The sequence below is a fragment of the Tachysurus vachellii genome, chromosome 11 (assembly GCF_030014155.1).
Source record: "Tachysurus vachellii isolate PV-2020 chromosome 11, HZAU_Pvac_v1, whole genome shotgun sequence".
NCBI classification, from domain to species: Eukaryota; Metazoa; Chordata; class Actinopteri; order Siluriformes; family Bagridae; genus Tachysurus; species Tachysurus vachellii.
Genome location: NC_083470.1, coordinates 7,242,217 through 7,269,623, shown reverse-complemented (window position 1 = coordinate 7,269,623; position 27,407 = coordinate 7,242,217). Strand labels below are relative to the sequence as shown.

The 27,407-nt window shown below is 36.2% G+C and overlaps 3 protein-coding genes across 4 annotated transcripts; 2 read left to right on the top strand and 1 right to left on the bottom strand.

The window, feature by feature from the left end:
* The first annotated feature begins 2,706 nt into the window (after positions 1-2,706).
* On the top strand, positions 2,707-14,156 carry ifrd2 (interferon-related developmental regulator 2). 2 transcript variants are annotated; one of them, XM_060882014.1, is made up of 13 exons: positions 2,707-3,234; positions 4,358-4,420; positions 8,438-8,551; positions 9,114-9,195; positions 9,914-10,038; positions 10,151-10,308; positions 10,861-10,914; positions 11,025-11,203; positions 12,044-12,152; positions 12,291-12,425; positions 12,907-13,035; positions 13,147-13,239; positions 13,406-14,156. In XM_060882014.1, exons 1-13 carry the CDS (start codon positions 3,189-3,191, stop codon positions 13,484-13,486), a joined length of 1,368 nt encoding a protein of 455 aa, XP_060737997.1. In that variant the 5' UTR covers positions 2,707-3,188; the 3' UTR covers positions 13,487-14,156. The 2 variants fall into 2 exon arrangements, with proteins under 2 accessions (XP_060737997.1, XP_060737998.1); XM_060882015.1 differs by lacking the exon at positions 4,358-4,420 and having other exon boundaries at positions 2,708-3,234.
* A 1,638-nt stretch (positions 14,157-15,794) lies between these two features.
* Positions 15,795-19,632, top strand: dffb (DNA fragmentation factor, beta polypeptide (caspase-activated DNase)). Its single transcript, XM_060881695.1, has 7 exons — positions 15,795-15,966; positions 16,050-16,176; positions 16,546-16,731; positions 17,171-17,250; positions 17,961-18,134; positions 18,316-18,416; positions 18,731-19,632. The coding sequence occupies exons 1-7, from the start codon at positions 15,844-15,846 to the stop codon at positions 18,933-18,935; spliced, it is 996 nt and encodes a 331-aa protein (XP_060737678.1). The 5' UTR covers positions 15,795-15,843; the 3' UTR covers positions 18,936-19,632.
* Positions 19,488-22,844, bottom strand: c11h1orf174 (chromosome 11 C1orf174 homolog). Its single transcript, XM_060881696.1, has 2 exons — positions 22,338-22,844; positions 19,488-21,141 (listed from the first exon to the last, which is right to left on the bottom strand). The coding sequence occupies exons 1-2, from the start codon at positions 22,665-22,667 to the stop codon at positions 21,040-21,042; spliced, it is 432 nt and encodes a 143-aa protein (XP_060737679.1). The 5' UTR covers positions 22,668-22,844; the 3' UTR covers positions 19,488-21,039.
* Positions 22,845-27,407: the final 4,563 nt, after the last annotated feature.

The following is a 27,407-nucleotide window of genomic DNA, read 5'->3' as shown; positions in this document are numbered from 1 at the left end:
TCAGCTGTAATTTTAACATTTTTATTTTAATTGCATTGTGGTTTAAATACTCAATTGCTAATCTGAAAAGTGGTGAAATAGGGGTTGTGCATTTGACTTTTAGAAGACGTAGCAGGAATCACAATCTGGATTCTGATCGTTTGTTGTATTAAAAACATGCTGATAAAAAATACAGCTTTGTTGCCAATTCTGCCAAATCATTGGTTGATCAGAGATGCCAGACAAATTGTTTCAGACGATTAGTCTATAAGACTTAACTTAATAAGTCCTTAGCTCTGTCTTTTTTCTATGTAGCACCCTTGTCCTGTAGAAATGTTGTCTTATTTCACTGTGTACTGCAACAGCTATGTACAATATGGTTGAAATGACGATAAAAGCATGCATAATATGCATACTCAAAAATTAAGTATGCATACTAAAAAATAAGTATGCATACTTAATTTTGAGTATACACACTATGCATACTTATTTTTTAAGTATGCATACTCAAAAATTAGTATGCATATTCAAACATTAAGTATGTATACTCAAAAATCTACTAAAAATCATACTAAAAGTCTGCAGTCACAACACACACACACTCTCGCTGATTCACATGAGAAAGAAAGCAGAAATAGCAATGTATTAATTCCATTAAAATAGCTATAATCCAGCCAAAGCATGTATACTTCTTTTTAAGCATGCATGCTTCCACAAGCCATCAGACTCCTCAATAACTTAACTGAACTGTACTGAGCACAACACACACACATGCACATGAACTGTATGGACAAAAAATAAGATTGATAGCAGAGAAGACAGCACATGTAAAGGATTTTGGTAGACATGGGAGAAAGAAGTCTAATTGTGAGCTTAAAAGTCTTCAGGAAATGCAGGGTTATGAGTTCAGGGGACAGGTGGTGGAAGGTCATAAATATGAAGAGCTATTTGTTAATAGGAGCCACCTAATCTTCAGAAAAAAAAAGTCTCTGGCAGGCTGAAGTGTGGGTGGTGGAGATGAAGGAGAGTTGTTACTGAAGAACCATTTGTGTACATGCTGCTTTAATTACTTTAAGCAATAAAACTGCCCAGGAGGATAGGAAGAATCTGTCTAATGGTACACTTTGGTACAGAGGGAAGGGTTCATTGGATAATTGAGTGTCTTTAGCGTCTAAAAAGAGTATATAGTCTCAAATGAGAAATGGACTGATAAATAGGTTATGTCCTGGCAGGTGTTCAAAGTGTCAGGTATACTTTTGATTGAATTAGGTAAAACCTAGTGCCTTAAGGATAATAAATGGACTGTCAAATCATGTAGATTTTTGTTATCCATTGCATATCCTGTATACCTATGCAGATAGGGTAACAGGAGTAGAGCAGGAAGGACAACATAAGGGATAAGAGTGTAAACTCTCACTCACTCATTTTCTACTGCTTATCCGAACTATCTCGGGTCATGGGGAGCCTGTGCCTATCTCAGGCGTCATTGGGCATCAAGGCAGGATATACCCTGGATGCAGTGCCAACCCATCACAGGGCACACAAAGAGTGTAAAATGAATTATAATTATAAAGTATGAAGTATAAGACGTTAAGAAACATATATAGCACACTATAATGATTCTGCTGGGCATTGATCTCTACACAGGACACAGTAACAACACAACAGAAGCAGAATGATGATTAATCAGTTTGTCGAATATGACATAATAACCGGATAAGTGTACAATATTTGAGCCTAAAGCCTAAAAAGCAGGCTTGATCTTTCTCGAGGTTTCTTTGTTCGATCCAAACATGGCCTGCTGTCTAAGTGGTTTTATATGAAGTTCCAGTGTCTATCTGTGTTTTTTTTTCCTCTGGTTTCCATCCACTTGCCACACATGCCAGAAGGGGTTGGGTTCTGAAAGGTAAACTGCTTATTGCATATGCATGGTGCCCTTTTCTGCTAGACTTGTCCAGGGTGCATTTCTCTACCTCAAGCCAAGTGTTCCTGTGACAGGGTCTGGATCAACCACAACCCAGATCAAGATAACGAATTTCTCTTTGAATGAATGAAACTGCTTCACTTTAATAGAGTCAGTGATGTGAATTGAATCATACACTTATATTATATTTTTTCACATTTTAAACCAGTTCTCCCAGTTCACCCGGTTTAACAGGTGATATGTATACTGTACGCATATACAATGAATGATTATTTATAGCCTGTACTGGGAGCACACCCCATTATTGGACAGGCAGTAACAGGCTCGGGGACATAAAAACCTGTATTAGGACAAATCAGTTGTATTAACAAACTATGTAAATGTGATTAAATATAAAGTACTTTAAGTTATTGTTAATTCCCTATTAAAACACCCTTAATGTGACTTAGTTACATTATAAAATGACGGTAAACTACCTCTTGTGCTGGTGTGTTTTACCTTTAGGACCGCATTTGTTTCATTCATTTAAGTTTATGTTGGTTACAAAGCATAAATAAAGTATATAACTGCTTTCCTTAAAAGCATTTACAAAAACCTGGGGTGAATATTTGCTTTTCTGACACTTGTTACAATCCAACTGGAGTACTTTGCAGTTTACGTCATTAACCAAACATTTCTAAACAGCTGGTAGTCGCACAGAATTCTGGGAAATGGATTGTCTTGTAGCTTCACAATCCTATTTCTAGCACGCTTAAAGAACGGTCATGAACACTACATTACCCATAATCCATCACGCGGTGTATTGTGACTAGGCGGCGCGTGCCGGTTTTCTGGGCCGTTACTGGGGGAAAAGATGGTGGAAGCTGTGGCGGCAACGTGCACAAAACTCCGTCCAAAACATCTCGGAAAATATTCACAGTCTCAGCCTGGCATAGGATATCGGTTACCGGGAGACAAACACAGATAATACACGCTAAAGAAAGACCAAATCAGGCGTTTGTGTGACACACACACACACACACACACACACACACACACACACATACACATACACACACATTAGTGGTGTGAAAACGTGGGTGATCACGACCAAGTTGTGAAATGAACCAGAACTAGTGAGTTGTAGTGAGTTTATTCGACTGTTATTTTGTGGAAGCTGACAGTCAGGTCACAGATATAATTTGAGCTGAATCAAGTTTTGCTCCGAGTGCCTTATGGTTCTGTGTGTGTGAGTGTGTGTGAAAGAGCTTAAGCAGAATTAGCTTGTGTTGGATCAGCTGACAACATGCCACGGAGCAAAAAAGGGAAACGTGGAGCCTCTTCAAGTAAAGGTGAGTTGTTGTAAAATGTAAACATACAGCCAGATACAGGCATGAAGAATTTACTGTCTTTGTTTTTGTTTAAATAAATTAGCTCCTTTTCTAACCATCTGTAAGTCACAGAAAGTATAAATAATTTGCTGTGCTCTTAGTTTGCCTTTAACATCTATAATTATTTATTAATTGTTATATTTTATTGTTGCCTTATTGTTTATTAGAAGTGTTTTTTTTTTTTTTTTTTTTTTTTAATGTTTTAATCTCGTTGAAGCCTCTAGCTAATTAAACTGATATTAAAATTGTTAATGGTTAAAGCTGTCCTTCACATTTGGCTTTGCCAAGTAATAGTCACAATAACATACTATTTGTTATTAAATTATTGTTGGAGGTGTTACCATTAAATATTGTCATAAGTGACGTAAAATTTAATATGAATTAAATCAAGTTTGTTAAATCAGCTCAAACGTCACCCGAGTCCGCCACACATCCACTGGACAGATGCTTTTAAATGAACATTTATTTATTTATGAAACAAAAGGTTCTTCTTTGGCCAGATTAGGCTAAATTTAATTAATAGCATAAACACAGGCTTTACTCCTTTCAGACGTTAGCTGGAATGTCACAGTTTCTGTCAACTTTTTATAAACATTTGTTTCCTATATTTACAACACACCGAGACTAACTTCCTGTACATGTAGATTCTGTACATGTAGATACAATCAGATTCTGATTCTGATTCTAATTTTGAACTTCCCGAACAGGAAGGAGTTATTTTTGAAAATAACTTGATGTTTATAGGCTACAGAACTCACCGTACGTATATTAATAGCCCAACGACACCATATATTAAAGTCTTACTATGTACCAACTACAGGTTCTATTCACTTTCAGTATGTTACATGTGGAAGTAATTCTGGGTAATCGGGACAGCATGTCAAGCAAAATAAAAAGTCAGTAGTGTTTAAATCATGAATGCACACTCATGAACTCCCCAAAGCTCCAAAAGAGGTGGTTACTTATAAGATTACTGTAAAATCTGATTAAGACAGTTTTCTTGAGTCATGGTCTTCCTATGTAGAACCTTAATCCTGTAGCGTTGTCATAAGATTGTTTGCTTTTTCTTATTGCCTTGAAATAGGCTCACTTCGACAGGAAGTACTTCTGTTGCAGCTTTCAGCCAAGACAGCACTGTCACGTCCAGGTAGCGTTCGTGTGATCTCCAGCGTTTCGCTTTAGTCCTGAATGTTCCTTGCATTTCATTCATTAATTACTGCCTTTTACACTGTTGAGAATGGCACCCATTATTACCCTGTAACATTTATCACCTCTCATTTACCCATGGACATCCGTCTTCTTCTGTCCAGGCAGGAATATTAGCCTGCTAGTATTGTAGTAAAAAAATCTGTTTATCATCTATTCACATCTCGAAGTTATTGTGTTTAGGCATTGCAGATATCTGAGCACCTGTTTTTCCCTCAATTGTCTGGTCTTACAAAAGAAACCTTCAGGACAGAGCGGTTCAGGATAGATTAAAAAAAGGAAGGGTCTTCTTAAGGACTTTGAATCTCATTAATAAGTTGCAGGCTTTTCTTTAATTTGTTGTCAGCTGTTATTATGTCTTAAGAAAAGTCTTAAGACTAACTAAATTAGCTGACTCGGTGTGTTGGATGAGATGGTTGTCCTGGACAAACTCTGTGTGCATGGTCTGTGCCATTATGTTCTAGACTTGTCCCTGTCGTCCCATTTGCATGATACTAACCTCAATGGAGCGTTCTGCCTCAGAACATAAGCATGTGATGTGATGTGCCTCGGAGTTCAGAGCTCTGTATGTCCAAGCTGCTTTATCTGTTTACATGGCAATTAGTTCACTGAGTGCTGTTTAATGTTATCTAAATTTGATTGATTGTATCATGTCCTGTCAGTACTGTTGAATACTCGTATGATTGATCAGAAGCTGTTGATCAGCTTTATATAACAGTACAAAAGTTCTGTACAGTGATGCAAATAACAGGTTGATGTGTGTTTTAATATGTTATCTTTTCTATAGTAACAAAATCATTAGTAACAAAATATAGTATAATAAATACTACAAAATATAGTATAGTAACAAAATCATTGGCTTGTATGGCATTTTTTCTGAAGAGGTGTTTATTTAGCATTTATAGAAGTTGTTTCTGTTATCAGAGCTGTGTAACAGTCAGGTGTAATGTTTCCCAAGACAGGGAAGTCTCCAGGGTGGATGGTTTCTCTGTAACATAATAGCCTGGTTAGGGAATGAATAAAAATTATTTTACTTACAGAAGATTCTAACTGTTAACAAATTGTTGTGATAAAAAAAAAATTAAACAATTAGGACACAGTGTTCTTGGAAACTAATCACAGTAACAGGACATCACAGCACTGCATCATTTTTTTCCCCATCAACTGCACATGGTCATGTTTTATCCCGGTACAATTGGACAATTAAAATTTTGCAATTTGTTGACTAAATCAAAAATGAACACTCTTTGGAGATTAACTTGGGGAGCTGCACTTTGCCCCATATCAGATTTCTGCAGAGGGCTAAAGAGGAGTGCACGTGCTGGACGTATTGCAAGCACTGGTTAATATTTATGCCAAATACATAGCCAGAGTTATTAGCTAATGCAGTGCAGATTAAAAAACCCTTATATACTTTTGTACTATCTCAGATGATTTTTATGTAACTCATTTACATTACATTTACAGATTTTATTTACATGCTAATCTTTTAGATAATGACCACAATGTTGTGTGTGATTTGAAACACTCATTATGATGACAGACAGTTTTAAAGAGAAGTTAACAGCTGGTCTGCGTATGTGTGATTCCAGGCTACTTCACATATGCGGCTCAGGATAGTTGGCTGTAAATTGCTACCGTTTTAACCGCCGTCATGGAAACTTTCCAGCCAGGAATACTTCAGTTCTGACCTTGTTCTAAAGCCTTTAACTGTTAATTATCAAGATAAACAAATGTTATGTAGAATATTTGTGGGATATCTCACATCCATCACAAATGGATTACAAAATCTAGGTTTACTAAAAACCTCCAGCAAGACCATCATCTTAGATTTAAAAGTTTATTTAATATCTACAAATGCATTATTTAACTTTGAAAAGAAGCTACAATGTCACTTTCATTTTTAAATAGTTTTCATTTCATCCATTTGTAATTGATATAAAAAGAAAAAAAAATACAGATCATACCCAGTATCTCAGGAGAGTTTATCACATTGACAGTGTAAATACTGTCATATCACTCGACCCTAGAGTCGAATGCAGAACAGTTGAATTATAAGCTGCTTCAGTGCGGCGGTCAGAGGAAGACGTAAGCGTCAGTGTGTGGATGAGGTAGTGATGAATGAATGGAGTGGATGGATTGTTAGACAGAGAAGTTGTGTGAATGTTTCTGCTTGTTCAGGACTTTCTGATGTTTACAGGATTAAAAAGAACGCTCATTGTGCCAGTGTCTGTGTTATTGGCTGTTTTGCCAAAGGTCAGCAGGTTGACACAAGGTCATGACTGAATTACAAACCTAGAAATGCAAACCTAGTCCCGTATTTGTTGCATTTTGAGCATAGATTTGCACTCAGTCATATGAAGGAGTTTGTGTCGAAAGCAGAGGTTTGATCTTGTTTATGACTCTGATTACACTGTGTGGAAACCCACACACTATCTTATTTCAAGTCAAGTCAAGAAGCTTTTATTGTCATTTCAACCATATATAGCTGTTGCAGTACATAGTGAAATGAGACAATGTTTCTCCAGGATCATGGTGCTACATAAAACAAAGACAGGGCTAAGGACTTTTAAGTAGTCTTAGCCACATAAAGTGCAAAGTTATTTACATAACCTGTGCATATAACTAGGGTTGCAAAGGGGCGGAAAGTTTCCGGTAAATTTACGGAAATATTCCAAATTGGAAACTTTTCGGGAATTTATGGAAATTTATAGGAATTTATGGGACTTATTTGAAAATATAGGGAAATTTATATAAACTATATCATATACAAACATAAATAAGCATTTTGTTTGGTCATAAGCAGACATGCATGCAAGATAATACAAATTTTAAAAATGAAGTTTTGACTGATTAAATTGTAAGTAGAACTTTAATTGATTCTTTCATTGAGTAACACAAAATCATAATAAACATTATTATGCTTGTAATAAACATAATGAACTTAATAATTGTAATAAACATATTTACCTATGCTTGCTGTAATCTATTCTAATTAGTAAGGTAGTTATTAAGTTTAGGTATTGGGTACAATTAAGAATGTTGAATAAGGCAATGCAGAATAAGGCATTAATACATGCTTAATAAGTACTAATAAATAGCCAATATTCTATTAATATTCATGCTAATAAGCAACTAGTTAAATTACCCTAAAATAAAGTGTTACTGTGCATGTTATGGAAGAATGCAAGTACATGCAGGGGGTTTGGCCTCAATGGCCCTCCAGTAAGCAGTAAGCAGGAAGTTCAACTTAAATTGCATTAAATCTTGTTGTTTTAAACAAAATTATGCTGCAATTTAAGCACATTTAAGTTCCTTGTTATAGGCAACTCTGCATTTTTTTTTTAATTCCCAGTTTATTTCCATATATTCCCGTTAATTCCCATATATTCCCGTTAATTCCCATATATTCCCATTAATTCCCATGGAAAGTTTCCAGCCTTGAAAATTTTGCAACCCTACATATAACACACCCCAACTTGCATTAAATTCACTACTCAATGAAGGTTTGGTGAAAGTAAATCTTATTGTATCCAGTCATACAGATACAGTAAAGGTGACGATCATAACTAAGGAAATTATTGATGAGGAACTGTCATTGCACTGGGCACATGATATAGAAGTGGTATTTATTTATTTATTTATTTAGTTAGTTATTCACTGGCTGTTGGTTTAAGTATATTTCAGAGTAAATAGGACAGAGGTTGTAGAACTACCTAAAAGAAAGCAGTAGGTTGAGCTGATTAACTGCAGTGCTTGTGATTGTATACATTTAGGTGTGTGTGGCTGTGCATGTGGACACAATCCATGCTCATGTTTGTCACACATTTGCGCTGTGTGCTCCTCACTCATCTCATGTCCTCTCCTGTTCATTTTGCAGTTTTTTCCCTGTACCCCATTTAACCCAGCTTTTATCTTGGAAATCTGTAAGTCATGTTTTTGTTCGTCACTCACTCAGGAAAGAATGGAGGAAAAGGAGGGTCCGGTGCCAGTGATGATGAGTTGGCATCTGAAATGCTCAGTCATTACAGCAGTGCCAGTGAGAGCGCCTCAGTGCTGGATGAAGGATCAGGTGCATGCATACACACACACACACACACACACAATTCTCAGCCCCAACATTGCTGTTTCATCTGAGAGGTTGATGACAAGCTAAGCTTTTGAGCCAGGTGTATTGGAGCAGAGAAAACGTGCAGTGTTGCAGGATAGCAGCTCCACAGGATTAGACTGGAGTCTATATTTAAGCCCAAAACACAATAAATTACTATAATACACTAGGGCTGAGAAGTTTGCAAAATAAAGTTGATATATCAATAAATTCTCTGTCACTATTTTTTAGAGATGTGTATTTCATTATTGTTACAAATCCTGAAAGGAAGCAGATGATTAGATATGTATTGTGTTCTCAGTCTTTATAAATTGTATAATGTTGAAATTTCATTAGAGATTTTCCCCTTTGTTCTTGTGTTAAGTTATTTCACTTTATCGACATTAAGCAGCATTCATAATTAATGAATTCTTCTGTTTTAATATATTTTGCTGTATATTTACTGTAGATAAGTATTTTTATATAATACTCTGTGATAGCAGCGAGTGTCACACATCCTGTTTTAACCTTGTGTGCTGCTGAACAGGTGAGATGGTGGATGAACAAGCTGCCCAGGAGGAAACAGAAGACAAACTAAAGCAGTGTATTGACAACCTGATGGACAAAAGGTGACCCATTTTTTACTTTACACTAAGTTTTACAACGGGAGTAACACCTAATTAATGGCTCAGATATGAAACACACTTTTAAAGCAGAAACAGGTTTTCAAAAGAAGGAAACAAGAATGCGATCTGAAATTTCCCTAAATTGAATCATGCTTGATTCTAGACAAATGCAATGTACCTTTGTCTGTATTTATTATATTTAAAGTATATTTATACTTTTTATAAAAGTCACATGCCATGGCATCACCATAAACAAGCATAGCTTGCTGTGTTTGTGTTCTGTTGCTAGTTAGTGTTGGTTCTGTCCCAGAATGTTGTGCTTAAAGTGTAAAATTGCAGATCTTAAGCTAGCGTTCTAAATTATATGTAAAAGTAGTGTAACATCTTTTACTTGATGTAGTGGAGTAATGGTATGCAGTTTGGGGTATAACTTCTGTCTCTTCTGCTATATGTTAACGTTATCCTGTGGCTTGAAGTTCTTAATGTCTCTTGTGTTTTCAACACTGAAATAAACACATGGACTTTTGTGGGATGTGATTATACTTGAAAAAGGTTTTGTTCTTTGCACACAGTTTCTGCATTTTCTTAAAGTCCAAAATGTGTTTGTTTGTTTTTTTTGCTGTATAACCAACTTATAAGCGACAATGGAGATAAAGTGAAATGGGGTCAAATGATACTCAGCTTCAACTGACCTTAGTAAAATTATTCTCTCTTGTCTCAGTGTGAAGACACGGCTAGCAGCACTGGAGAGCTTGCGATTAGCCTTCTCCTCCAGAGTGCTGTATGACTTCCTACTGGAAAGAAGACTCACCATCAGCGACTGTCTGGAACGCAGCTTGAAGAAAGGTAAGCACTAGGACCATGTTAGATTTGTGAGAGAGGTGGGAATTATATATGTAAAGAATGCATTTAAGTTTGAAATCTCTCTGTAACTCTCTCTCTGTCTGTGTGTCTGTAGGTGGAGGAGAGGAGCAGGCTGCAGCAGCCACGCTATGTGCACTCCTCTGTATACAGCTGGGAGGTGGGTTTGAAGGCGAGGAGGGCTTTAAGATGTTTCGCCCGATCCTTAGCTCCATCCTGACGGACAGCTATGCCAGTCTATCAGCTCGTCAGAGTGTGAGTTTATTCTGCAGCACACATTTCATATTTTGAGTACTATTTAAATCTGTTTACCTTCTATATATGCGTTTATATATTTGGCTGCAAAATGAACAAATTGTGAATGTTAAAGATTCCATGTTCTGCCTTTGGCCAGCTAACATTAGTTTTAGCAATTCAGTGAAGCAGAAAATTCTATTATTATTATTATTATTATTATTATTATTATTATTATTATTATTATTATTATTATTATTATTATTATTATTATTATTATTATTATTATTATTATTATTATTATTATTATTATTATTATTATTATTCCTGCTATTAGTTTCTTGAGCATATAGTGTACTACATGCTTTCTAAACTAGAATGCTTACTGTATTTAGTAGCATAAAAATCAAGATAGTAACTGTGGCGCATTTTGCCTAAAATTGCATAATAGTACACAGTTTTCAGAAACGTCCTTTTGCTTGTACAGCATCAGCAGATAGGCCTTTTTTCTTTTCTCAAAACATCCTGTAACTCTGGCTTTTATCCTGATATTCGTTAATCTTTTTTCTCTAGTGTGCCCGAGCATTGGGAATGTGCTGCTACGTGTCTGCATCAGACAATGCTGAAGTAAATGCCACCATCGTTACACCACTAAAAAATGATAAATTATTATAGATTATTTAATATGTGTAGGACTTCTGTAGCATTTGTTAACTTATTTACAACTTATATTTCAGGATTTGTTGACGTGTATGGGGAATTTGGAGAGTGTGTTTGTGGGTGCATATCCATTGGGTGATGGTAGTTTACCCTCAGTTAAAGCTGGAAGTCCAGCTCTCCACAGTGCTTCCCTTCAGGCCTGGGCTCTGCTGGGTACTCTGTGTCCTGCTTCCCACATCAGAAACATGGTCAGGCAGTAAGTCTCTTAACACACACACACACACACACACACCGCTGCAGCAGCAACAAACCAGTAAACATTTATTTTGTATTACTTTAATTAACTCTGAGAAAAATGCAAAGAAATATAATTTTTTTAGGGATATAACCGAATACATGTACATTATACAGGCTGAACAGATCGTATGGTCTAAACAAATAAAGATAGTATGTGGACTATTAATTTTTTTTGCTCGAAAGTTTTAATGAACAAATGATTTTCTGACATATGTAGCTTAAATGTGCAGAGTATAAATGGGTTGCCAGATCTTATACAATCACCTCAACTACATTTACCAATCTGCACAAGAGAATGTGCACATCTTGCTGATATATCTGAAATCTCTCACATTTTTCTATCTCTCAAGTTGAAAAAAATAAGCTTTCCTGTATCATACGGTACTGTTGAGTGGCACTGATAACGCATAACATTAAAGGCAAAAAATATACAAATCGCACAACATGAGCAACAGCTATCAACATAATCTAAAAAAACATTCTATATAAATACAAATTCTCCGAAATAAAACAAATATACTAAGTGAAATAAGAATAAAGTGAGTTGGAACAGCACAGAGTGACATTCGATTTGCAGTGGACATACAAAGTGACTCCGTCCTGGTGGAAACAAGAATAAATTGGTTTACTGCTGCTTGCAGGTGAAAAGTGTTCTTAAGCCTGGTTGTCTGTAACTAATAGTTAGTTGCAACTATTTACAATTAAATTAAAAATAATCAAGAAGTACTGTGCCACAAACCGGTCTGACAGCTGTGTTAAAAAAAAAAATCACAACTTTCTCTCTCTTTCTGTTTCTCAGTCATTTGCCTCAGCTGCAGGCTTGTTTGGAGAGCAGTGAGGTAAACTTCAGGATCGCTGTAGGAGAAACCATCGCTCTGCTGTATGAACTGGCACGAGAAGTTGATGAGGTGAGAAACAATTCCACATTTACATAACAGCACATAAACACGAGTGTCTGTTGACGTCATTATGGACGTAATTCGTACCTTCTTAAGAACTCAGTTGTATTTTGTTTGTAAGGTTTTTGTTTTTGTTTCAATGTTTAGGGGTTTGAGTATGAAGAATGTGAAGTGCTGTGTGAGAATCTAAAGCGTTTGGCAACAGACGGAAATAAACACAGGGCCAAAAATGACCGACGCAAGCAGCGATCCATCTTCCGCGAGGTTCTACATTACATCGAGGTAAGACGAGACTCGATTGACCTCCAGACTTTTCTGTTTCTGGAGCAAATTTGTTTAGAGAGGTGTTGCTATATAACAAGCAAATCAGACAATTAAAATGTCAACCTAGTCAAAGCTCAACAAAATTCCGGATACACTAGACCAAAATGAACTTTTCACCTTTATTTTTACTAGCTTGTTTGCAATGACAGTAAATCAGTGACTTTCCAGCCAGTGTGAAACCTGGGAAATTGCAAAGCTGCAAAATAATTAAAGCTCAGTTTCTTAATCTTCATTGCTTGGGGTTGGATAACAGTTGGTGATTTTTATTTTTTTTTTAATGATTTTTTTTCCTCATAATATAAAAAGGTTCAAATTGTGAACCAAAGATTAAATTACTTTCTCATTTATGTATTTATGTACATTTCTGGAGATGCCATATTATATAATATGCTGTACCATATTTAACAGATATAATTTTTTAATTTTTCCCTCTACACAGGGTGAGGATTTTTCTGATGAGAAGGTCCGGTTTGGGGTCGAGGTGCTCTACCTTGATGGCTGGATGCGTCGTCGGATTTATGATGCCTTTAAAGAGGTGCTGGGGTCTGGAGTGAGCCACCACCTGCAGGTGAGTAGGACACCAACATTTTAACCATGAACTCGTTAAAATTTGCAGTATTAGAAAGCGTGATATTCCAGTGTGTTTAAGTCTTGCGTGCCTGTGTCTGTGCATGTGTAGGTTAACCCACTACTGAGAGATATTTTTGGCTTTGGAGCTCCTCTCATTCTGGACTCTTCAGTCAAGGCCACCAGGATCTCCCGCTCAGAAAGGGTAACCTTTCACCTTAGACTGTTACTGTAGCACAATGACTGGTGATGGATTGTAACAGTGACAAAACGACTAATTTTATTTTGTTGTCTAAATTGATCACTGGCAAAAAGACTGACATTTAAATATGTCATTTTTATGATTGTGTTTATATTTGTACCTTCCCCAGCACCTTTTCAATTCAGCTGCATTTAAAGCCCGGACAAAACTACGGAACAAAGTGAGGGACAAACGAGCAGATGTGATGTGATGCTGCTGCTGATGATGACTTGATGCAGAGAGAGGAACGCTTCTTCTGAGCTCACTTGAAATGTTAAAACAGCAACTGCCAAACCAGGGACTTGACAATGCAAAGTGTGTGTATGTGTGTAAGGAAGAGAGAATGTGTGAATGCTGTGCCTCAATTTTATTTAACATTACTGAATATAAATAATCAAAAGCCTAAAATTAACTGTGCAACACGTAGCATTTTCTCTTAGCATTTAAAACATACATAATGTTGTATTTCTACATGTTGTGAAAGTTCAGATCCGGTCTCAGTAGATACCCTGTGATCAGCAGGAAGCAGGAAACTTCTAAGGAAAATGCTATGTATTGCTTCTTTAAACATCTTAATATTGAACACTTAATATTGAACATTTATTCAACATTTATACAACCTCTTACAAGGCTGTATTGAGTGTTTCTGTTAAAATGTATTTTACTTCCTAATTTATTCTGAATTTTGGGAAAACAAAAGACTTTTTAACATTTGAAGCAAGCAAGTTGTGTTCAAATGGTGGAAAATGGCCAACAAAGTGAAACTCTAGCTTTTGTATGTATATTTTAAACACTGGCTGCACATCTCTGATACATATGAACACATATGAACGTTTCAATGTGCTAATAATTGTATAAAAGTTTCCTCACACTGCCAACAAATGATCTTTATTTCATCCCAGTTCTGATTATTGGTTTAATGTGAGTAAACAAAGCTGGCTTGTTATTTTAAAATCCAGCAAGTACTGTTGTTTAGTGGGAGCGAGAATAAGATGCAGTGTTGAGTAGCATGTTCACACTTGAAGCAAAATTCCTTTATTAGTGCTGATGGGTTAACAGACTGGACAGGATTTTCTTTTTTTCCTGCTACAACTTTTAATATCATCATGTATTAATGAAAGTTGTACAGTTAGAAATATGAGGCCAAAAATGTATTTTCTTAAGGATGAAGGGATAATTACACGTTTTCAATTAACAGTTTTATATTTTCCTTACAGTAGATTAAACTGAAAAATACATTTTTAAAATTTAGAAAATGAGATAAAGGCTTTGGCACCCAAAGGTGTAAACCTAATCCAATAAATCATTACATTCAGCAATTTTAAAAAACGATTAAACTTTGATATTTCTATAATGTGCTTCTTTTAAGCATAGATTTATGTGTACACAATTCATCAAAGTTATAACAGAGTTTTTACTACAATAACTACACATTTTTGGTGTAAAGTAAACTAGCATTTCTCAAATCAGTGTTTCGTATTTATTATAATTCCAATATCTCTCAGATAAAATATTTTACTTCACAAGTTTACACATACACATCAAGAAAAACTTCAGGTTCATTTGCCTTACAAAACTATTTAAAAAAATCACAGACATGATGTTATTGAAAAGTTTGTTTTTATTATTCCTCTTATACAACAGCATTTTATTTACTTGAACTAATTCTGTGGAATGTGCAAAAAAAAAACCTTTATTTTTTCTTGTATCTAACATCGTTACAGTCACACAGTTATTTCTTCACCAGCATCTTTTATTTTTTGCAACACAGTATGTAAAAAATACTTTCTTAGAGAGAAATTGCTCTGAAGACTTTACAATTTCTACTTTACAAGTCTACTTCCATACAGGTTAAATAAAGAAATTTACAGCAAGCATCAGCATATCACTACTTTTTTTTTTCTTTAAAAAAAAAACCATTTTATATGAATGAGCTGCTATAAAAATATATGATTATATTGATGAAAATTACAAAATTAACACCCAAACTATACACCACACCCTGAAATTCTCACAAGTGATTGATGTCGAACATGTTTTTGAATCATAATTTTTTAATTATTTTTTTTTTTTATGAGAAAAGTAAAATGTTGAAATGTCATATGATTATTTTAGATCTTTTTTATTTTATTTGTCAATTTTCATCTCCATAAATGTAAAGTGGTCTGAAAAGAAACCAAACAATTTCCATTTTAAGCTGGAAATTAAAACTTATTTTAAAACTTTACAAGCTGAAAATCTATTAAAACTATGGACTTTTACAAGGCTGTTAATTTAATTCCTCTTTTTTTTAATAAATTAATTGTATTGCTCGATACCCCTTCTTTGTATTTTTATTTTTATTTCCTTTGTTATGTTACTATTTTAAGATTTGAATAATATGCCATTATCTTTTATCATTTTTTATGGAAACAATAAAAAATAAATAAATAAATTAATTAAAAAAAGTCATCTCAAGAAGCCCCGCCCCCATCGTCATCCCAAGAAGCCCCGCCCCCACATCATCCCAGGAAGCCCCGCCCGCTAAACGTTTGATTCTTCAGCGGCTTCCGTCTCAAAAACAAAAACATGCCGAAAACACAAACAAAGTTAAAACCGCTGAAAGTGAGGCGTCCTGAAGAGGCAAAAAAGTTCGGTGTGGCAGCGTTTACTCTAAAAGAGCTGATCAAGAAAGCATGCAGTTTACTTCAGGTTTTAAAACAAGTACTTTTAAATGTCTTCCTGTGCCTGTAAACGGGCGGGTTTTAGAGCTTCACAGTACGTTTGTTTTCTAGATGCCTGCCTCGGAGGTACAGTGTTGTTTGTACGAGGACGGGACGCTAGTGACGGAAGATTATTTTCTACAGCTTCCTGATAACACTGAGTTAGTTCTACTTCCGGACGGACAGAGCTGGAACGGAAGTGAGTTAATGAGCTGAATCAAAGATTAGAAATAATGTACCTGAATGAAATTATTCCCCGTCCACTTATAGCACATGTTCCTGAGCCTAGGGTCTGAGTCAAATGATCAGCTCATAACCAGGCCACAGTTGGGACACTATGGTGCAGAATTTAGAAAGCTATGCTGTGAACCTGAATCCTGTGTGTCTATAATAAACATGAAAGTTGTAGAGAATAGAATGTAGTGTTACAGGACACAGTGAATTTTAATGATCTGGCCCTAGGCTGATGTCAGCTAACAGAATATAAACACTGATTTAAACCACCCAAGCAAAACACAATCGTGTATATATAAATATTAATGTTTGCTCTCATCTTCCTCCACCTCAGTGGTATACGACCTCAATCAAATCCTTGGACTGGACAGACACTCAGAAGAGCTGATCAGTGCAGCTCAACAGTTATTGACCGATGAGCATTCAGCTAGAAGGAGAAAAATCCTCAGTGAACTCCTGTGCAATCTGAATGATAACGCAGAGCTGGAGAACAGAGAAGAAGATGAGGACTGGTTTGAAGGTAATAAGGGCTTCAACTATTGCACTTTAACGTTCTAATGTGTATATACTCTGTTTTTCTTTATTAAACATTCATCTCATATTCCTTCTTGATCCATAAATTCATTTGTGATTCGATAACATATCATTTGCTTAAACATGGTTTGAAGGACGTGGACATCTTCATCCTATTTTATGGCACAAAAATGCCTTTTTATTTTTTGAAAAACAAAACAGAAAATTAAAGGAAGCAAACAAATGCATGATTTGTTTAATTGTTTTTTTTCCCCTTGAACAATGTCACCTCAGCATCAATAGATAAATAAGGCAGCAAAAGAAGGATTTTTTTTTTGTTACTTGAACAAGGTTCAGCAAGTCACAAGTAACATTTACACACATCTTCAGTTTAACAGTTGCTAAAAGTAAAGTATTGAATTATTTATAACTTTGTCCATGTCTAGGGATTGACACAAGATTTAAGACCAAGTCGTCATACATGAAGCATAACTGTGAGCAAAGGATACGGTCATACATGAAAGAGGTAGAAGTGCTGCACTGGTTTAACTTATTTACTTGTTTTATATAATTTCTGGTCTATTCTCTTCTATCCATTGCATAATATATTCTCAAGTTGCTGTTTAATTCTTAGTGATGACTGGTCAGAAGGTGTTGATTTAATTTTCCATACCAGGACTCGTTCCTTTAATATGTTACTGTTTCTGTGCAGCTAATTCATAGGGACTTGTATAGTGGACACACCACAGATTTAAATGAAAAACAGGTATAGGGCTGATAATGTAAGTTTCCTATTACAAAATCTTTGGACGAGGGAAGTTTCTTGGTAACTCTGTATGCATGTATAGATGAAAATGATGAAAAGAAGCTATTCATGGAACTGTCTAATCTACTGTATACTAGACCTAAAAATATTACCAAACTTGCTTTGGTATAAAAGGAATAAAACTTTTTTGCTGTGCTATTTATTATAGGAAAATTATCCACTCTGTGGTAGTAACTTTCCAAATCACATCATCTCTTAGCCCTCACTTACGTTTGCTGTGTGACCTTCAAAAGAACAATATTGGTATTTAAATTGTTGATTGTAGAATTTTTGAGAACCACACTGTTTTTAATTAGTAACCATTTTAATTAATAACATACACAAGACACATTGACCTTTCATTTGTCATTTTTCTGAAACACAGGAGTTGAGTATTAAGCCTTGTCTGATTTGAGTGTATTTTTCTCCAGGTGTACAGCCATGCTCACACTATTAAGAATGCTAAGCAGAAGGGGGAATATCAGAAGGTGGCAGCCAGCATGACAGAAAAGCTGAAATCTGTGCGCTATCATGGCAATTACTTTGACAGGACAGAGAAGGAGCTCCATCGACTGTGCACTAAAGAGGGCTGGTTCTCCTGCCAGGTAACATCACCAGTATCTTCAAAATGAATAAACTAAACCTTAAAACCGTAATGTGCATATAAATGTTGGTTTTTAGCTAAACACTGTTTAGATACAATATTCTATAATACAGATTTGTTACTTTCCAAATGATCTGAATGTATCTCTTTATTTTTTTCTTATTTTTGTGGTGTGTTATCAGGGTGCCTTTAATTTGGAAAAGTGTGAATCTCTGCACTCGATAAACCCGTATGGAAACCGCGAGAGTAGAATCCTTTTCAGCACCTGGAATCTGGACCACAAGTGAGAAGAAATATAACTTTATAACTTGTATGTTATTAAAGCCAAATAATAAGCTGTGGTAGTGCCACCGCACAGGGCTGTCAAGTTCATTACTCTTTTTCCTTTACTCTTTAAACCTTATTAGGTTCAGGGGCCATTGTTCTATCTGTCCATCCTTCAGTTCTTCCTTCCTTGCCTCCCTCCCTTGGCTTTCTTCCGTTCCATCCATCCTTCTAACTTACTAATGAACTATTTTATTTTAAATTACTGAACACCCGGAAACTATTATTTTTATGCATGCTGCAAAAGAACTTTCTAACGTGATTCTTTTTCAGGATTGAAAAGAAGAGAACCATCATACCGACTCTTGTCAATGCACTTCAAGATAAAATGAGCAGTGATATAAACCTGGACTATTTTTACAAGCTGCTATTTACAAGAGAAAATCTTAAGCTGGTACACATTGTCTGTCACAAGAAAGGAGCCCATGACTTAACATGTGATTCACGCCAAGTGTACAGACGGGTTAAAAGGAAGTGAAGAGGTTAGAAATGGCATCATGAATAGAATTGCCATTGATAACTTGTGAAAAATAATAAGGTGTGATTTATATTTGTCCAGTTGATCTTGTTTTTTTTTTTATTTTTTAAACTATGGACACTTTTTAGATTCAGTTTTAAAATGTGAAATTAAGGAATTCTGTGATTTTTATACTTGAGGACAGATTTGTTGGACAAATTTCCTTAGCATACTCAGGTATTTTGAGAAATGTTTAGCAGTTTAACTTTTTTTGCCGTATGTATAAATGATTTGTTTTTGTTTACTTATGTACTTCTAAGAAATTCACGTTTTCTAGTGAATTAATGAATTTCTAGTGATTTTTTTTTTTTTTTATTAAACCAAGTCATTGGTTTCTTTTTTAAATGCCAGTTTACACTACCAAAAAAATTATGCCAAAGGTTCCTTTAAAAATTGTTTAAAAAGAATTTAAACATATAGTTGTGCTTAAACATTGTGGATAGTGTCTATTTCCTGAAGCACTATAAGATTTAGACAGAATGACATCATCAATACAAAGGACACACAGGCCCCTTTCATAAGCCACAACAATTCCATTTAATTTCATACTGTTGTCAAATCAATGAACATGTACTGTGTCTGGACGGAGTATTTTACTTTGTGTGAAATGGTTTAATACAGACTGTTCTTAACATTAAATATTAACATTGTGTAAACAGCATTTGGTAATTTTGTCTTTTCAATACAAAAATAGAGACGTCATTGTAAACCAAGACGGATAAGAATTTACCTAATAATTTATACAGACATGAGTATAAAATCTTACAAGTCACATATTTGTATATAAAGTTAGTGCAAATGTTTCATACAACAGAACTAATATATATATATATATATATATATATATATATATATATATATATATATATATATATACATAAACACGCACATAATGTGCGTGTCTATGTATAAATCTCTTGGCAAATTTAGATTTACAATGTAATTCAAACTTACATAACATTTTCTTGATTACATTGAAATATATACACAAATATATAATCAAGCATGTAAATGAATATTACAATTACGTAGTTAAAAACAAACAGCAATATTCAGTCTTTACAGTTAACACAATGATTTTTCCTGACTGAGGCACTTAACATCACATAACGTAAAACAATCCTTCTTTCCATGTTAAGTTTGTCTTTTTACATTGCTGTCTGTCTACACAAAGACTGCAGCTACCAATTACACTCCTCACTTGCACACTTCTTAATAGAATGCAAATATATTTTATGTACGGATATGCTGATCAATTATATATACAAAAACGTCAACATTGTAGCATAAAAGCATATTTCTTGGTAAGGGTTATTTAAGTTTTGACCATGCTTACACTCTTTAATGTATTTCATGTTTTCTAAAAATTCATTTATATAGAGATTAACCAAATTCTGAAACGTTCTCTTCCTGCAGCACTATTGTGCATCTGTGCTACGCAAGTTCACCTTTCATAAAACTTCATCTTTAATCCAATGTACTACTGTACTTTTTCCACAAGTGTAACATGTTACTTTACAAACAGTGCTATTCAGACTTACTTTACCAACATGCTGCATTAAAACCTCCTTAAAATCAAAATAACATTTAGTTCTTTTTAATAAAAAAGTCTGAGGCAGTCTTTCATGCTCTACTCGTGTATTTTTTTTTTAATATACTCTTTATCAAGACCTTAAGTTGATTTTTTGTAGCTGCAACACTGAAAATATTTTAAGACAAAAGCTGGTTTAATACCCAAAAATGTTCTTCACTGTGATTACAACTGTTATGACTGTAATCCCTGAAAGGAGTCTGACTGATAGCAATCTATTGTGCACTCAGAACTGAGCTTTGATGGAAAAACAAGCAGATAGAAATAGAAAACTTTTCAAAAGGGTTTTTTAAATTACATTAAATTAGTTAAAAGTGCCCTCACACAGAGCTACTTACAAAAAAAAGGATTATTTACAACTCCAAAACTACACACGTGTTCTGTCATTTCTTTCTGTAAAGTTTCAGCCATTATTAAAGTTTCAATAAACGTACAACGTTTGTGTGAGACTTTTAAACTCAGCCGGTGTCAGTTCTATGTCTGCTCCTCATCACTGTCCTCTTTGGCATAGTAATGGCGCCTCCTGTACTCTCGTCTGCTCATTCCCTCTGTGCCAGTAGATCTGTGTGAAATGTCCTGCAATAAAGTGATATGAGGAAAAATAAGATTTTATTGGGTGTAATTATTATTACAAACATGTTTAAACTGTGTGATTAAGCACAGTTTCTCAGACATAAATTCTATTGGTGCTACTGAAGAAAACATCACAAAAATGCAATCGTGAGCAATTTCCTAATTAAATGTACAAAGTGGGAAAAATGTTTGAAAGAAAAAAAAGGTGAGCTTTCTGTCTTATCTGTAATACTTGCATACACCAATGTTCCAAAATATACCGAATGTAGTTTGGTACATGTAGTTGTTAAAGAAGAGCAAACAAAATAGAGCTGAGTGCTGCTGCTAGAATTTGACTGTAATTGATTAATTTAATGGTCATGGTAGGTTAGTGGTCAGCGCATTTGCTGGTTCATTTCCCTCTTTGCCCTTTAAGTGTGCACTTTGTACGTTCTCCCAATGCTTCTGGGATTATTCTGGGTACTCTGGTTTCCTATTTAAAAGATGTGTGGTGTTGGATGTTCTCGTGTGTGGTGTTGGATGTTCTCGTGTGTGGTGTTGGATGATCTCGGGTGTGGTGCTGGATGATCTCGTGTGTGGTGCTGGATGATCTCGGGTGTGGTGCTGGATGATCTCGTGTGTGGTGCTGGATGATCTCGTGTGTGGTGCTGGATGATCTCGTGTGTGGTGCTGGATGATCTCGTTTGGTGTTGGATGATCTTGCGTGGTGTTGGATGATCGTGTGTGGTGCTAGATGATCGTGAGTGGTGTTGGATGATCTTGTGTGGTGTTATTATGATTGGCATCTCTAAATTATCCGTAGTTCGTGCGAATCTGACATCAGATGGGTTGATGTCCCCAGCCTTGACCATAGGCTCCATATCCCTGAGCACATGTGCTCAGATCAGTAATGAATAGTCAGTTACTATGTATAGTAACTGACTATTCATTACTGATCTATTATGAAGTGAGAAAATCTTTTTGTTTTGGATCAGACACGTGTTCATAAACACAGCAGGGACGTAGTATTAATACACGACACCTTTATAAAGAGTAGAAGAATAAAACAATGAGCAAAAAGAAGTGGTCTACTTTTATATTCCGGGGAAAAACGTTTACTTATGACGAGATAACTGATTATTATAAGCCAAGGTCAAATAAATAACCCGGTACGTGACGTGACGAATAAAATCAGACACGTTAGAAAGCTGTAACGTTACCTGAACTGCATCCAGGTTTCCGAAGAACTGCTCTACTGGGAAAATGTGGTTGCTGTCCTCGTCGACATAAACCCCGGGGTCTGCCCTGTCGGCCGGTCCACAAGACCCCGCGTCCTCCATCTTCTCCGGGTTTGTCCGCGACGACGCGCTCGCTTTACTCACGCTGTTTTCTTTCCCTCTCCGTTCTTTGCGGCCACCGCGATCCGAACAGCTCACGAGTCCGGCCTGAATCCGGTCCGTCTCGGTGACACTGTTGCTCGCTTTCTCCGCTCTGTAGCCAGATGCAGGTCTCTTCGGCAGCCGTTTCCTTTCCCCGGTGTCGCCGGCCATCTGTTCAACACGGCTGTTGTGTTCAGTCTCCCTCCGATAGGTTTATTCGGCGCAGAACTGCTGCTTATTCTTCTTCAGCCCCTGCTGCTGCTGCTCGAATAAGAATTATCAGAAAGGTTTGAGGAGTGTTTACATGATAGTGACTCGTATCAGTGTCCGCGCTGCTCGAGCGGAAAGGCGGGGGGGAGGGGGGAGGGGGAGAGGGGCGGGCTGCTCAGCTTTGACGCTAACCTAGCATGAACCTTTCACACCGAGACAATTTAAAGAGACAGTACGATATTTTGTGTTGACAACTTAGAGACTTGGTCGCTAGATTTGGCGACTTTATTTTGACCTGTATTTAAGCCTAACTGAACTCGATACAGCTTTCCAACTCACATCACAACCTCCCATATAGCAGTTTGACTGAGTTCACCATCAGTGTGTCATGACTCAGTTCACCATCAGTGTGTCTCACAACTCAGTTCAACATCAGGGTGTCATGACTCAATTCACCATCAGTGTCATGACTCAGTTCAACATCAGTGCCATGACTCAGTTCACCATCAGAGTGTCTTATGACACAGTTCACCATCAGTGTCTCATGACTCAGTTCACCATCAGTGTGTCTCATGACTCAGTTCACCATCAGGGTGTCATGACTCAATTCACCATCAGTGTCATGACTCAGTTCAACATCAGTGCCATGACTCAGTTCGCCATCAGTGTGTCATGACTTAATTCACCATCAGTGTCATGACTCAGTTCGCCATCAGTGTGTCATGACTTAATTCACCATCAGTGTCATGACTCAGTTCACCATCAGTGTTTGTCATGACTCAGTTCACCATCAGTGTGTCTCATGACTCAGTTCACCATCAGTGTGTCTCATGTTTGTCCCTCTCTCGCACTTATTCGTTGTTTGTTTTAAACTCTTTTTTGTAGATACTGAATTTACAATGAATAAAAGCAAGTAAACGAAACGTTCACGACTACTCATTAATTTTTTTGTCTGTATTCTTGATAGAAAATAAAGTAGTTTGTAAATGCATAAAAGATTATTTTGTACATGGTGCTATGACATAGACGATGAGCAAGATCTTCTGTCTATAAGAATAAAATAATTTAATAAATTAATTCTAATCTATTATTTTCCCTTCTGAAAAAATCTCACTCAATTTTCACTTGGTGACAATCTTACCCTCTCGAATTTGTAACGTGATTACAATTATTTAATGATCATCATGAATAATTAAAGTATGCAAATTACTCTGTGCCTTTATCTAGCTAATTCTACCTACCTTTTCAGGTCTAGCTACTTCTATCATTCGTGCTGGAACAGGTTTCTGTATCTGGCTGCATTTAGCCATAAACTCTGAGCTTCCTAATCCATGATGACAAAATCAAAATGCTAGCCAAGTCAAGTCAAGAAATCAAGAAGTTTTATTTGTCATTTCAACCATATATAGTTGACACAGTACAAAGCGAAATGAGACAACGTTCCTCCAGGACCATGGTGCTACATAGAACAAAGACAGAACTAAGGACTTAAGTTAGTCCTAGTCACATAAAGTGCATCTGTGCAAACTGGTGCAAACAGTGCAAGACAAAAGACAAAAAAGACAGACAAGACAGTGCAGGACAAAAGAGGGTGCAAACAAACAGTACAAGACATTACACAAAAGACAATTCACAAAAACAGCTTCGACCAGTGTAAATACTGTATGTTCAATCAATATTGCGTGTGCAGAAATACTGGAATGAACACAGTATTATATCAGCAGCTACATGAGGTATTGTAAAGTATTGTGCAAAACAGCAATCAACTGAAATGTGAGACAGCATGTGCAAAAAGCAAAAACAATGTGCAAAACAGTATGTAAAACAGGTCTGTGCAGTCCATACAGCTGATGTGTGTGTGTGTGTGTTGTGCTCAGTACAGTACAGTTCAGTTATTAAGGTGTCTGATGGCTTGTGGAAAGAAACTGTTACACAGTCTGGTCATGAGGGCTCGAATGCTTCGGCACCTTTTTTCAGACTGCAGGAGGGTTAAGAGTGTGTGTGAGGGGTGTCAAGGTTCATCCACAATGCTTTTGGCTTACACACACCACAATTCTATAGAACATAGGAGCTAGAAGATGAACTGATTAAAAAGTTCAAGAATCCTTCTAGAAAATCAGGAATCCTGCTTGATTGGAATGCAAACCTGTTACCCTGACACAAATCTGGACAACCATGTCTAACTATATTATAGATGTCAAACAATGATTATGCTTTGTTGCATTAAAAGCTAGTTAAAGAACTAGTTGCTTTGACAACTTTAGACAAAATTCTTTGGTACCTTTTTTCAGACTGCAGGAGGGTTAAGATTGTGTGTGAGGGGTGTCAAGGTTCATCCACAATGCTGTTGGCTTTACAGATGCAGTGTGTGGTGTAAATGTCCATGATAGAGGGAAGAGAGATTCCAATAATCTTCTCAGCTGTCCTCACTATTCTCTGCAGGGTGTTGCGATCTGAGATGGTGCAGTTCCCAAACCAGACAGTGATGCAGCTGCTCAGAATGCTCTCAATGGTCCCTATGTAGAACATAGTCAGAATGGGGTCAGGGAGCCTTTCTTAGAATATCATGCTTCAGAGTGTTGGTTTTCCATAACATGCTGCACTTTCTTCTCAGTGAATAAGAAGAATAATGGCTTTCTTCTCACCTCTCTACCATGAAGCCGAATATTTGTGATATGTCTTGGCTATGGGTTCTTTGAACAACATCTTCCATCTGAGCTGTGGATCTTTTCTGTTTGTTTATCTGACTAATGCCCTTCTTACATGTATACTAGGGAAGTGGTAGCTCAGTACCTAAGGTGTTGGACTGCTGATCAGAAGGTCATGAGTTCGAATCCCTGGGCCACCAAGCTACCACTCTTGGGCCCCTGAACAGTCAGTTGCTCAGCTGTATAAACTAGATAAGTGTAAGTTGCTTCATATGAGTATCTGCCAAATACTGTAAAAGAAAATGCATGAAATGATGTACACTGACATTTGGTGGATCACATTCATGCATGAGATGTTTAAAATTTGGGATATTTTATAATCAGATCCTCATTGACACTTTCCAGAAGTTCGCCTCAGCTCTTTGGTGTTCTCTAAAGACAAGATTCAGATAATTTTCTAGTCTGAAAAATGTGTAGATCTATAGAAGATCTTTTACAATGAAATCTCTTCATATTACTGCAAGGATTAACGGTAACGTGATACTGTTATATTAATTATATAAAGCAAAGAGAATGTAAAGCCCACAACACAGCACATTATAATACACACCACACAGGAGACATTAACTGCAATATTTTTGCTCATTGTCAGTCCATGCGAACATAAGAAACTAGAAAATCCATTATGAACACGTCTAGGTTTAGGTTATATAATTCTAGGTTGATAGATAGATAGATAGATAGATAGATAGATAGATAGATAGATAGATAGATAGATAGATAGATAGATAGATAGATAGATAGATAGAAATACCAGATTTTGTTGTTTTATTTTATTTCCGACAGAGGGCGCCAAAATACAAAAAAAGACAAAATAATTGTAGCGTATGGTTTTTAAAGAGATTTTTTGGATGAATCAAACATATCACCAAACATAATCACTCAAATCACTCAAAGAAAACATTTGAACGAGTTTAAAAAAGCTAAGTTGGTAATATTTTGTCTTTTTTTTTCTTACCCAAAACAGTACAAAATAACACTGCTTTAGGAAGAAATCTGTATTTTTTATTAACATTTTTATTATGACTCAATTCGCCATCAGTGTCATGACTCAATTCACCATCAGTGTCATGACTCAGTACACCATCAGAGTGTCTCATGACTCAGTTCACCATCAGTGTGTCTCAGGATTCAGTTCACCATCAGTGTGTCTCACGACTCAGTTCACCATCATTGTGTCATGACTTAATTCACTATCAGTGTCATGACTCAGTTCACCATCAGTGTGTGTCATGATACAGTTGAGGCCAAAATTATTAGCCCCCCAGGAATTTTGGAACATTTTCCTAAAGATCTTTCCAATGTTTGCAGCATTGATAAAACTTGATATAATCAAACATTCGCCAGTGCTATTTAGTAGCTTTTGGTACATTTTGGAATATAAAATACATTTTTAGGCTTGCTTTATAATCAAATATAGTGAAAATGGGGTGGTCAAAAATATTAGCCCCTTGTGAATATTTGCTTTCAAAACACACCCAATTAATCAATCAGCTTTCAAAACACACCTAATTAATCAATCAGCTTTCAAACCACACCTGTGCAGTCAATTGGCTTCCTAACAACACCTGGGCATTCAATCAGCATTAAAGGACTCCAAGGAACAGGGCACTTGAACACATTATTGGGAGAGACTACTTTTACTCACCATGCCAAAGACAAAGGAAATCAGTCTTGAGCTCAGAAAGAAGATAGTGGAGGCTCATGATAAGGGGGAAGGCTATACTGCCATTTCCAAGCTTTTCACAGTGTCTAGAACCGCCGTACGTTGCATCATTGCCAAGTACAAGGAGACAAATTCTGTAAGAAACAAACCTGGGCGTGGTCGTAAGTGCAAGATTTCAAGAACCCTGGAGAGGAAAATAGTCAGAGATATCAGCAAGATGCCCCAGACATCTGCCAAGATGATTGTTGCTGACCTGGCCTCTTCTGGAGTTGATGTTTCAAGGAACACAGTTGTGAGGGCTCTTCATCGTGGTGGGCTTCAGGGCCA